The sequence below is a fragment of the Montipora capricornis genome, chromosome 13 (assembly GCF_036669925.1).
Source record: "Montipora capricornis isolate CH-2021 chromosome 13, ASM3666992v2, whole genome shotgun sequence".
Lineage (NCBI taxonomy): Eukaryota > Metazoa > Cnidaria > Anthozoa > Scleractinia > Acroporidae > Montipora > Montipora capricornis.
The window spans coordinates 35963324-35975823 of NC_090895.1; the positions used below are offsets into that span (position 1 = coordinate 35963324).

The window sequence follows — 12500 nt, forward strand, 5'->3', positions numbered from 1 at the left end:
TTACACTTCTGGCAAAGGCAATGCTTCAAGTTGTTGGAAAGTGGCTTTTAAATTTGACCAATCAGCCGGAAACTCTCAAAGTTGACGGGTGGTCCACTAAACAATATCTTCATATTATTTATGGTTGAGAAATGATTATTTAGCAGTAGTTTGAAAGATGCCGGCTTACAAATTATGTTCAGCAAAATATCAATTTCTCGTGTGTAATAAGAGTCTGTTTGCATTAGTGATTCCGAGGTGAAGATTATAAACTGAAAAGCCTTCGTGAAACAGTTTCTTGCAGAACCCTATAACGTCCGTGTTTGAGTGGCTTTTCAACAGCAGAGTTACTTATTTCTCCATAAACACTACTACAAATTAAAGGCTTCCAAAACAAGTCGGAATTTAAAAGTCACATTTTGATGGACTTGGAAAACTTCGCCGAGGTTCAAGAATGGACAAACCAAATTACACGCCTTTTCGCTTAAAAAGGCCAATTGATCGCTCAGCAAACAAAAGGGACCTAACGTCAAAAACATTAAGGAATATTGGAGAAAAAAAATTATTGAACACTTGAAAGCGTTGGGACTTTGTTTGCATTTTTCTTCTTCATAGTCGCCCAGAATCCTCATCAATGATCAATATTAGAACTTCGCTTCGACTGTCAAATTGACTGTGTTGTCAAAGTTTTTTTGGATTCTTAGTCACAGAAATCTCGCCAATTTACAGCGACTTTTTCAGTGCAATCTTTCTACTTTCGCCTAGAGCGAATAGGAATATGTCTTCTCTGGGTGTGTCGCGAGAAATTCATTAGCATAACCAATGACCGTGACCAAAATGGGAAACTTGCAATCAAGAAATTATATTTGAGTTGTTTACATTGATCGTGCCAGAACTCGCTCAAAATAGTTAAGTAAAACCACACGCCGTACGCTATGCTGTGGAGAACGCAAAAGGGTTTCAAAGGCCCGCACTTAAACACACACTTCAAGTAACCGTTATAACAAACGCTCATCTACTGCATAAACTACCATCCTACCTCCTTGGCATGGCGCCGCTTCAGGTCGTCTATCTCTGCTCTGTGCTTTCCATAAATCTCTTGAAATTCATTGAGGTAGGACTTCGCATCAGAGATGTGTTGCATAGTGATATCATTGCCTTTGCTTGAAAACCCTAGATCAGAAGTCCTGTAGGTAACTGTTCGTTTGACTGAAGTAGACGACGTCCTTCCGCCACCGACGCTCGCGTCCAAGAACGTCTGCTCCATCTCCGACATGATTCAGTTCACTTCTGGTGCTATTAGCCCTGTAACAGAGTTATAACGACTCAATATTGCTGAATGGTCAGAACAATAAATTTTCTTTGACTAGAGAAAAAAGAAGAACTCTTTTCTAATACACGCACACACGTCAAGCGCTCCAACAGTCCGGGTTGCCCTCCGTGACTGCAATCTAATCAATGACGCTCAAGTTTTTGTACTGTTGACAGCTCATTTGCATTCCTTAATTAACCTATTGTCAACGCCCATTTCTAGTGCTGTGACAGGTCATCGGAAAAGTCAACGGCCTAGATGCTTCTTATTGTGTTTGGGCAAGGACGCAAACCTAATGGCAATATGACTGGCTGGTTCGATTGCGTATTGTGCTTGTTTGAAGGCACAAAGGGGGCCATGACCTAAAACATCTCGTATTCAAAGCACGAATATTGGGCAAACCAGCATTGACTTGAAACCTCGTGCTAGCAAACCTACCTACAGGTACGTAAAACATTCTGAAATCTCCTGGCAAATAGGCGTACAACGTACGTTGTGTGTACATACCATAATGACAATTTGTGTAAAATGCCCAAAGCTTTGAATCGTTCATGTGACGGAAGTCTGGCTAACCTTGGAAAAACTGTCCAGGCGTGAAGCTGGCAACAATAAGCTCATGAAACACAGAGACACCTTTAAATCTAGACGATTATTTATCGACGTTTTAATTTCGTTTCGTGGACTCCAGCATTTTTGCTTGCTTGTCCAAGTGGCTCGTTGATTATGTGGTCGCCTTCCAAAGCCTCAAATCGGCATTGTTTATAATCGTAAATTTCTATGTTAATAAGTCTCCCGTGCAACTTCGACCGTGGGAAAGTTTAACCTTTCGTTTCTTGAAGATGCGAAGGCATATTTTCAATTATTAGTAATTTTCTTTCGAGCGCCATTTCTTCCAATTCCTTTCGAGGAATATGATAAGATTTATTTCTCAGCTCTTTTCATCGTCTATGCATTTCCGGTAACAACGTACGTTGAAGCAAGGTTTTAATTTTTTGTAAGTAAAAAAAACAAGAAATTTCCTTCAAATTTACTGGCTTCTTTACTGCTGTGTCAGGAAAAACAGGGTTGTCCTAAAACCCGGAATCATTACCAATACAGAGAGTGAAAACTATCCTGAACAGTCATAAAAGCTAACCTCAGGCCTGGCCTAAACAAACGTTTTTAGGCCTAAGGTTAGCTTTTATGAATGTTTAGGATAGTTTTTACTCTCTGTATTGGTAATGATTCCGGATTACGGGTTCTAGGACAACCCACATCCTCACGATATTGTTATGCTTGGATGAGCTCTTTTCCTCAATAAAATTAATTATCACGTGCAGTCGTGAATATTGCTTTCAAATTTAGTGTGTCTGAATGACGAAAATGCTTTGAATTTTGTTTCCGTTCTTAACCCCTTGATGGTGGTGATCATAAGGCTGGCATGTAAATCAAGGCGTTTTTAATCCTAATATAAAATCTAAGGCTGTTATGTAATTGTAAAGTAAGCTCTTCCCGAACGTCAATTTTCCCCAAAAAAACTACCATGCAAGGGTATTGCTGTTTTTCGTCGAAAGAAACATTTGGGATCCTCTAACCGCATGTCGACTTCCCATCGAGTGTTTCAAGTCCTTCATCCTTCCGGTGTAAGATGGGGGCGTGATTATAAATGTCGCAACTTGAAATTGGTTCGGATTTCGTGACAAGCTAGACTTTTCATGTATTGACTTAATGTTTTCTCAATACTAAGTTATTTTTTGTCTGAGGTACAATGTTAATTCACCTCTTATCAATATCACGACGACATCTTAAAAGTCATCAAATCTCCACGGTGCTGTTTTTTCAAGTGTTCAGGATGTTAGATCTTTAATTTTCTGTTTATACTTAAACGTTGGAATGTGAATCAAATATCTTTAGCACCGTGTTAAAATCGCTTGTAAGATGGCCTCCTTTACGTTAATATTAGAAATAGAATGTTCTTTTTGTTTAAAATTGTGTGAAGATTACATCATTTAAATCGGTTTTTTGTGATCTGTGTTGGACCCCATAACTCTGATTCTTTTCGTTTTTATTGTTTTACACATGACGTTTCAGTAAAAATTCACGAAAATCAGGCTTCAGAAAAAAGCAAGCTGTGTAGAAACAAAAAACTAAACCACAGTGACGTAGCGGCAGAGTAAAAGCGGATTTCATTCACCCGTGACTTTATTCATCCTGTAAACCAATTAATCGTTTTCATTGTACGAAAGTTCTGCCCAAAGTAAAGCTCTGCTCGGTATTTGACTTACCGCCCGTAAGATGATTACCGAAGTTACAGGATGCAGCACATCACATCACATGAAAGTACTGCTTCTCATGCACATGTGGCGATAGCTTTGACTGGCCTCACAAGGAAAGTTCACTGATACTGAACTGTATTGCATCACTCGATCGACCCTGGGTGCCACGAAAGTTTTTACAAAACAACTCGAGTTAAGTCTCTTTCCCCGCCCAATATTTTCAATCTCGAGCAACACTAACCAAGGAAAATTAAAACAACACACACATTTTCTTTTAATGTTATATTGACTTAGTATCGTGATTTCAGTGCAATTGAATGGTTTTGAATGTCACGCCCTTTCAATTACTAATCGATGTTTCTAAACCTGGCGGACTCATTTGCGCCATGATCCTTTCTCATGTAAACAAAACGTGTGGTTGGTCATTAATCGCGTGAATTGGCATTTTCTTCATGTAGCCCTTTGTGGTAAATTTTAAGGTTGCGCCACTTTGAAACAGCGTCACTCAGGAAACCATTACGAGGCGAAAGTACTTTTGCGCTCGCTGAAAGTTTACGTACTGTTAGTGAATCTTCCAGTGTGCGTACAGAGATTGAAGCGTCTGACACAGTTATCACGTTTCTTTAGCGTATCAATTGTCGACATTTGGGAGTTAAAGCAATGCAAAGACAGCACACACACACATACATACAAAATAAGATGTTTTTTTCGTCTCATAAGCAAAATCAAGCGCACTGCACGTGCGCCAAGCATTCCGATACATTAAGCCCCATTTACACGAGCAATTTTTCCTTGACAAGTGGACTTGTCAAGGAAAACTTGCCGACTGTACACACTAGCAAGTTTTCCTTGACAAGTTTTCCTTGACAAGTTTTCCTTGGTAGTGTAAATGAAACATATGACAAGTTTTCCTTGTCACATTTTCCTTGTTGTCCATCTACACGAGCAAATTTCAGACTTGACAATTTTTCCTTGTCAAGGAAAAGCTAGCACGCCAGATTTTCCTTGACAAGGAAAATTTGTCCACTATTCCCCATCTACACGAGCAATTTTTCCTTGTCAAGGAAAACTTGTCAAGGAAAAATTGCTCGTGTAAATGGGGCTTTACTTTGCTATTCAAATTTCAGGGGTTCGTAGAGCACACGAAAGCGTCTCAATCAAATTTTTGTTGTACTTCTTACTATCGAAGCTGTTCCCTCAAAGAGTTTACTGTACCTAAAGATGTCAAGCAAAGCAAATTTGCCGGATGATCAAACAGATTGGAAGAAGAAAGAATAATCGCGAATCGAAGTTAGTCACAATAACTGGGTTTGTTATAATGTTGTTTAATTTCGTATTCGTTGATGTTGCTCCGGTCATTTCTTGAACGCTTAAGTTTATTACCATTAGTTTCACCCAGCTCGTTGCACCGCTACAAACGCTAAAAATAAAAGCTCTCAGACGGGTTCAAGTCTGCAGTCTGTTCGATGACGTTGTTTGAAAATTGGCCAAAAGTATTTGGTTCATCCAAAGGCGGTCCAATTACACTTTATAAATAGAACCAACGACGCCAAACTTTCACCTTAGCTCGAAGGCAAATTCTAATTAAATCAGAAACAAAAACAAATTTGCGGTGATTGCAAAAGTTGACCAACCCCAAGAAGGCCCAGTGGAATTAGGTCCCATTGTTAAACAAATGTTTCAGTTAAACAAAATTTTGTAATCCCAATGCCAAATTTTGTATAGTGCGGCGAAAAATGTACCTTGTTTTTAAGCTTCATGTCGAAGTTTTTTTTAGTCCACTTACCACGGTTCACTTCTTTTGATTAAATGCCTTCGAATATTGCAACTCTAGAGTAAATCCTTTGTTTTGTCCCATTAACTGCGCTACATCTCAGAAGCCCAAAATATACTATTGCTTCGTGCCTCTGTCCTCGGGCTCAAACTCGTTCAACGCCTTTTATAAAATTGTGGTTAACACTATTTGACTTCACTTAATTTTATAGTAGATACTGCAGATATCTTACATGCCAGCCTTATCACAATCTCTGCTCCCAATAAGTAAGTCGCATTTTATGTTTGAGTTTAGAGTACTTTTAAATCTGTTTACGCCAAATCACTGAACCGTACTAGTCAAATGAAGTCAACGAGAGGTGTTCAGTTTCTCGTTTTAATATCTTTTAACCTTCCGGTAGCTTAAAATGTGTGGTTCTCGCCAAGATTCTTCAGTTACACTAACAGTAAGGTATTACTTGCGATATTTTTCTTCGCTGACAACAAGATATCTGCCCTTGGAAAATCTGTAAAGTCAAACAACGCATATAGAATTTCTTTCGACATTCCCTGGACCCTAAATTTCACTGGTAAGAGCTATAAAATGGATTTGCTCTCTTTTATAAGAAGAAAAGAGTTCAAAGACTTCGTATTTATTGAGCAGAAACGTCAGTTTGTCTCTATAAAAATCATTTGCTATCTCAGGATACAACTGATACACGCCCTGTTATTGTTGTGATTTCAATGAATTGCTTCAGTGCTTTCGCAATTTGCATTAGTAAGTAAATGTCTCCTGACCTCGGATGACTGTGAGATGAAGCAGTTGAATACAAGCCATTTGCATAATATTTTTTCTTGTTTTGGAATGCTACAGACTGGCATGAATTATAAAACAGAGCGTAGTTTGAGCATTGCCTTCTTTCCTTGCAGGCTTGTCTTCTCTGTGTTCTGGTAAACTACTAAAAGGGTCAAGCCATGGCCTCCAAGAAGACAGAGAGTTTTTCAAGTGTATCGTCCGGCGCTGATGAAAGAACAGAGACTTACAAGAGCAACACTACTGAATCTACCTCAAAAACCAAGCTTGGTGATAATGTGTTCTCCTACACTCGAGTGTCCAAGATTTCACAGGGTTATTTTGACAACGACGATCTTGCGTTACGGCATTACAACGAAGCCAAAGACACATTTTCCGCGCTCGAGGCCGCGTACAAGAAACTTCTGCTCCAACTTGAGGCTACGAAGCAGGAACGGCAATTTGAGGTAATTTTTCTTCAAATGACTTCCTGATTTATAAGCTTCAAGCTGTTTGCTCTTTATCAAAGAGCCTAATATTATAACCTCAAAAATTAAAAATTCTTTTACCGCAAAGAGACCATGGGAAAAAACTGACAGATTTCTTTTCCCACATGAAACCGGAAAACTGTAGGATTTTATCCACAAACTTCAAAGCCAAAACCTCTGGTTGAAATAGTGATCGCCACAGGCAATTGATGCTCATCTCATTGCTTTTACTTCGATTTTCACGGTTTAAGTTACAATGGAATTTTAGCATGACTTTCCATTTCATTTGAACTTAATAAACAACACATTGCAAAGGATAGCTTGATGCCGTCTACTATTTCATCAAACTCTCGCGTGGTTTGAATCACAGGGTTATACATGAAAACCAGTTGATAATAAAGTATTGATGGGCTTAATTAAGAAAAGCTACACGAGCGCTGTTTGTAACTCCTGCTCACTGTTTCAGGGACGAGGGACTGCCCCCCAATTTAAGCAAAAATTAAAATAGGAAGTAAAACATCTGTCATTTTACGTTTATTTTTTCGATGCCTCTTCAGCATTTCCGAGCTTCAAGATTTCAAGCTTTTCGGCGAAGAATTCCCTCAGAACCCCCTACAAGTTACCGTCTCTGTCGCTTGCTTGTTAGCCCTCCGTACAAAATACGCTCTCCTCCGTCCCTGTCTAGAATAGGTCTAGAATACGGATAAACATGCAGAAGGGATCATGTACGGAATTTACCTAAGTTATTACACGTGGCGTGCTTAATACCTCTCTTGAAAAGTGAATAGCCTTTAGAAACACTCCGCAGACATGGAAAAATAATCCCAAAAAATATCCATTGCAAGTGTATAAGCTTTTGAAATATGCCCGTTAAAATTTGTTGGTATGAAGTACAAAGATGTCGTCCCTTGACTTCCCTTTTGTGTATTCAAATCCTGAGAGGAAATTATGTGTTTGAGTTTGAAGAAAAGATGGCATTAATTAACTCCTTCAGCAGAACCAGCTCAACCAGGCGGATTTTTTTGTTTTCTTCGCTATGTTCATTCATATTTTCCCCAAATTCAATTATGATAACTTAACTAGTCAAAATGTTTTGAAATTCGCTATTGTTAATTTTAATTTTGAACTGCTATGAATATCGCACATTATCAAATGTTCAAGCAACGGTTCTTATTCATTGTTGGGCCTGTAGGTTTTGGAAGTCCCAAAATGAACGGGTGAACTTTGTTTTTGTTTAACCTTTAATTGACAACTCGGCTCGGAAGACTTTCCTTTCGTGGCATATTTCTTTCTACATGTTTCTAGTAAAGCAATTTCTCAATGATTTGAGAAAAGAGAACATAACTTCAGTATCGCCCGAATGTTCGTGATTGCACATCGTGTTCTCTATTTTGCAACACAATACAATTCAGTACACTTTAAATTTTCCCTCAAGCGGTGCTCTTGAATAATGTACTGTACAAAATCAAGAACAATGTCATAATTCAGTATAATAAATGGCAAATTAATCCATGATTAAATATATCTTTACTTTAAAAAAAATTGACACCTCTTGAAAGCAAAGATGGTTGTTCAAGTTAGACCAGATATATTCATGTTCATTAGTGGTCGTAAATATTCTAGTTCTCGGGGTAAATGATTTTCTAAAGGGAGAAACACGATTTTAGCTTTTTTGAATCAATGACTGGGAGAATTAGCTTACATTCATTACACCTTCAAGATAAGGCCTAAAAAGTAATTAGGTGTTAATTGGATGAAGTACACTGGTTTGGAAATAGAGGAATTATATTGGGCCTGTAAAAGGTAATCAATTGGTTTCTATTCTCCTAACTCAAAGGGCAAGTAATATTTTGAGTTAAACAGGAACTCGAGATAATGAAACTCCTCTGGTCAGCAAGAAATTATAAACAACAAATTGATTTGTCAGATAACGAAAGCAGATATCGACCCTGATGTCTTTGACATGTGGCTCAGAATTCGGGAATGCCTTAAGGTCAGGAATATCTGAGGGACAAAATATCGTGAGCTCCCAGTGCAAGAAATTGCAATCGATGACCTTTGCAATGACGTGCGTGTGGTTAAAAGTAATCTTGTCGGATCAGTGTAGTTCGCTTTGTTCCACTGTCTTGTGCTCGGGACATGACATAAGGGCTCCAACCTTTTCGAACAAAGTTTCCGCTCGTGCTCGGTTGAAATGCCGAAAGGTGTCCGGCGGTGTTAGATGCAAATGTGTTGCGGATGTACGGTAGTTACAACTTACAGTGAACCGGCCTTTGTGGAGACTTTTTAACGATCCGAACCGAACAGACACTGTATATGGTGTCTCACTTGTGTGGAGTGAAATTACGATAACTGGATGAGGCAAATACGTATTGCCTCGGGACCTAAATGCGGCGCTTCTGTTAGCACCTATGTGTATTTTAAAGGATCAAGATTTTACCTCTTACAGTTTCTCCTCTCGATATCAAGCCGGATCTGACTCGCTCAGTGATTAGGATTTTCTTGCAAACTGCTTTCTTTGCGAAAACCGAGAATGTCACTGCGATCTGGTGTCAACCACAAAAGAATGCATAGGTCATGCGTTTGTTGTCAGTTTATTCAAAAGATCCTTTTTAGCTGCGAGGCGTAATCTTTCCTACTGATCTGAAATTCCATACTTCTGAACTTCAGGTACCATTAACTGAATTGGGGTCAATTGAGTGTGGGCTTGAATTTCTAAGCTAAATTTCATATAATTCAATTATTTTACCACTAGCATATTTATTAGAACCTCCTTTCTGGGCGAAATCTGCAGGCGTTTTCAAAGCCAGTCTTTAAGCGTTCCTCCATTCAAGTCTCGCATGAAAAGGCAGATATGTGAACTTTGAAATGAAAAGTTTTCACTCAGGAGAACATGAAAGAGCTGAGGGCGTTGGGTGTGTTTAGATCTGATTGGGAGGACTCGCATTTTTTGTTTAAAGCCGCCAAAAAGATGAAAACAAGCATAGAGTCATAAGCGCGCAAGCTTCACGCAACGTTTCTTTAAATAGCGTATAACAACGAACTTCGCTTTCATATTACTACTGATGAAGGCCTAAGCATTAGCCGAAACGTCTGTTGAAAAATATCAGGAGTCAGGGGCAAACTTTTTTCCATAGAACTTATGACATCTCCTGACTACACTTTCTCACCATTTTCAAACAAACATAGGGTCAGTTCTACCTGGCATTGCTAGGTTGAATGCTTGGAAAGAGTAGAAACAACAGGAGAAACAGGAAGATTCTACTTTGTTTCGCCCTTTGTTCAGTCAAAATGACCTATTGAAATTCTCGACTAGCCTGCGTAGCATGGCGGTTTTGGTTGCTAAGTAATAAAGGCGGGCGAGGGCAGAAAAACCGCGAGGAGATTGGGGCAGGAGCTTCGCCGCTCGTTCTCGCGCGCTTCGCACGCGAATCTCGCGGCTTCGCCGCTCGTGCGCCCGGCTCGACAAAAAACCGCCATGCTACGCAGGCTAGATCTCGACTGAGTGTACACTGCCAAAAATAGTGTTAACTTTCAAGCAATTTGAGCAACCGAAGGAAAAGGTGATTCTTTAATTATGTACTAATGTGGAAATGAAGTGGACGGCAAATACGTGAAATCTTAGTTGCTTTTTCTTAGTGACAAATACTGAGCGTGGAAATCACACGATAAAAATCGGCATAGATATTCTGTTACGCAGGACTTGTTTGCAGACATGTAATTTTTTAAGGGTTGGCAGAACTTGACATTTGTTCGGTTGAAACTCAGCTGTCCAATGCTTCTAAAATTACGGACGAAAGGACTGCAAGATTAAAGTTTATCCTTTATGCCTTTCACCAGGACAACTTCTTACGTAATATGACCCCTCCACACTCTCGAGTGCATCATAGGTAACCAGGGCAACATGGCGGGAATTTAAAGGTTTGTTTGGAAGTTCAAAACGGTGAAAAGGAGTCATAATATTCAATTTTGGGTGAGATATTGTAGAAATTGTTTTATTAAACAAAGTTTCTGCCATACATTTTTTGAAATTCCCAAGGCGCAAAAAAGTACAGAAAATGTATGGACAAAAAACAGCAATATGCACGTATTGGAATTCCAGCAAATAGATACCGAGTCCAATCATTTCAGTTGTAAACTTGAACTTATATGTTTTGGTTTATAAAGGCGAAAGTCTAGAAAAAGTAGAGTCGTGGTTTACTTTGAATTTCCAAACAAACCTTTGAATTTACCGCCATGTTGTCATGATTACCCATGATGCAATCAAGAGCGTGAAGGGGTCTATGGCGGTTTTACAAGCTCTCAACATTTAGCAAAGGAGGGTAGAAAAAGGAAGATTTTAATCTGTAAGTAATGTTTGCAACGTGAGCGACACGTGTTGTATGGGCCTTCACAATCTCGAGCCTAAGGCGGAGAGATTGTAGGGGCCCATACAACACGCCGCGAATGTTGTAAACTACTTGTGAAATGAATACTTCGTAGTATCGCTGATGTGTTGGAAAAGCGTGCACGCGTGGCAGACCACAGGCAGCCCAAGCTCAAAATGTTAGGAGTTCAGTGTAACGTGACATATGCTATATTACATAACTACGCGAAACGTGACTCCCGCCTTACAGCATATGGAGGTATTGTGTTACAACGGTTTGAATTTGTAAAGGTTTGTATGGGAAGGAAACGGCTTTGCTGGAAAAGTCAATTATTCTTATATTTTGTGAATAAAATCTACTTACCCTGTTGCCGTGTTGTATTCTTTGTTGTTTGCCAGCTTCGCAGGCCGATCTAACGCGATTTCGGCGACTTATCGTTTTGTGGGTTTCCACAAATTCAAACCGTTGTAACACAATACCACCATATGCTGTAAGGCGGGAGTCACGTTTCGCGTAGTTATGTAATACAGTGAAACCTGTATTAAACGGACACCCTCGGGGAATGCTCTAGTGTCCGCTTAATACAGGGTGTCCGCCTAATACAGGTTTCGATAAATAACGTCTTATGAGGTGTCAAATACCATTAAAATGAACGGTGGAAATGTTTAGAATACTCCCAGCGACTGCGACAAAATATGTTTGCATTACAGTATTTTTTTTTTTTATTTAAGTGGAACAACTGATCGGATTACTACAAACATAGATTACACCTCAAATTTGAAGAAATCAGACGAGTGAAACAAGCTCTATACAAACATAACGAATCAATACTGTACTCTGAAACTGATCAAATGAGCGAAACAAGCTGTATATTGTACATAAAAACCATAAAAACTTTGTCCTTTTCTAAGCTGTTGAATGTACTAATCCTTAACAATAACAGTCATCAATTCTTGATTGTTTGAGCCTTTTAAATTTCATTTTCTGAAGCAAGTCGGTTGCCTTGCTAATGGCCAGCGTTAGATCTTCTTGTCCATGATATCTGGAATATTCCAGCAGCATTTCAGATAATCTTGTAACTGGTTAAAAGATAAACTGATCAACCAAGGATTTGTTGTATACTAGCTGTACAGGCTTCGTGGACGTGTATGCATTTACGGTTTCTTTTGTCCTTGTGTATTCAACAAACACCGTTTGTCAAGTCACGTTTTTAATTTTAAAAATAGAAAAATTGGTGGTTGGCGCCTTCCTCGTTTCCGGTGTCTGGCACGTTGTGTGGTGGAGTTTAATTACAAGTGTCCGTTTAATACAGGTTGGTAACAATAGAAATGACCATTTCAAGTACTTTTTAGGTGTCCGCGTCCGCTTAATAGAGGTGTCCGCTTAATAAAGGTTTGATTTACAGTAAATAAGGGATATAAATTTAGGGTATTCGGCCACTGTCTGCTTAATAGAGGGTGTCCGCTTAATACGGTGTCCGCTTAATACAGGTTTCACTGTATAGCATATGTCACGTTACACTGAACTCCTAACATTTTGAGCTTGGGCTGCCTG

The 12500-nt window shown here is 39.2% G+C and overlaps 2 protein-coding genes across 4 annotated transcripts in view; one reads left to right on the forward strand and one right to left on the reverse strand.

Annotated features, from left to right (window-relative positions):
* The window catches only part of LOC138028929 (uncharacterized), a 25200-nt gene extending 16045 nt beyond the window's left edge, over positions 1 to 9155 (reverse strand). The window contains exons 1-2 of one of the 3 annotated variants that reach the window (XM_068876579.1): positions 9020 to 9155; positions 1019 to 1284 (exon numbers count right to left, since the gene is read on the reverse strand). In XM_068876579.1, coding sequence (XP_068732680.1) covers positions 1019 to 1255 — 237 coding nt within the window. In that variant the 5' untranslated portion in view covers positions 1256 to 1284; positions 9020 to 9155. Of the gene's footprint in view, positions 1 to 1018; positions 1285 to 1383; positions 1475 to 5332; positions 5501 to 9019 lie in introns of those variants that run through there. The other 2 variants (XM_068876578.1, XM_068876577.1) reach the window with 2 other exon arrangements.
* The window catches only part of LOC138030789 (nuclear anchorage protein 1-like), a 69161-nt gene continuing 62559 nt past the window's right edge, over positions 5899 to 12500 (forward strand). Inside the window, 1 exon segment of the mRNA XM_068878661.1 lies at positions 5899 to 6558. Coding sequence (XP_068734762.1) covers positions 6274 to 6558 — 285 coding nt within the window. The 5' untranslated portion in view covers positions 5899 to 6273.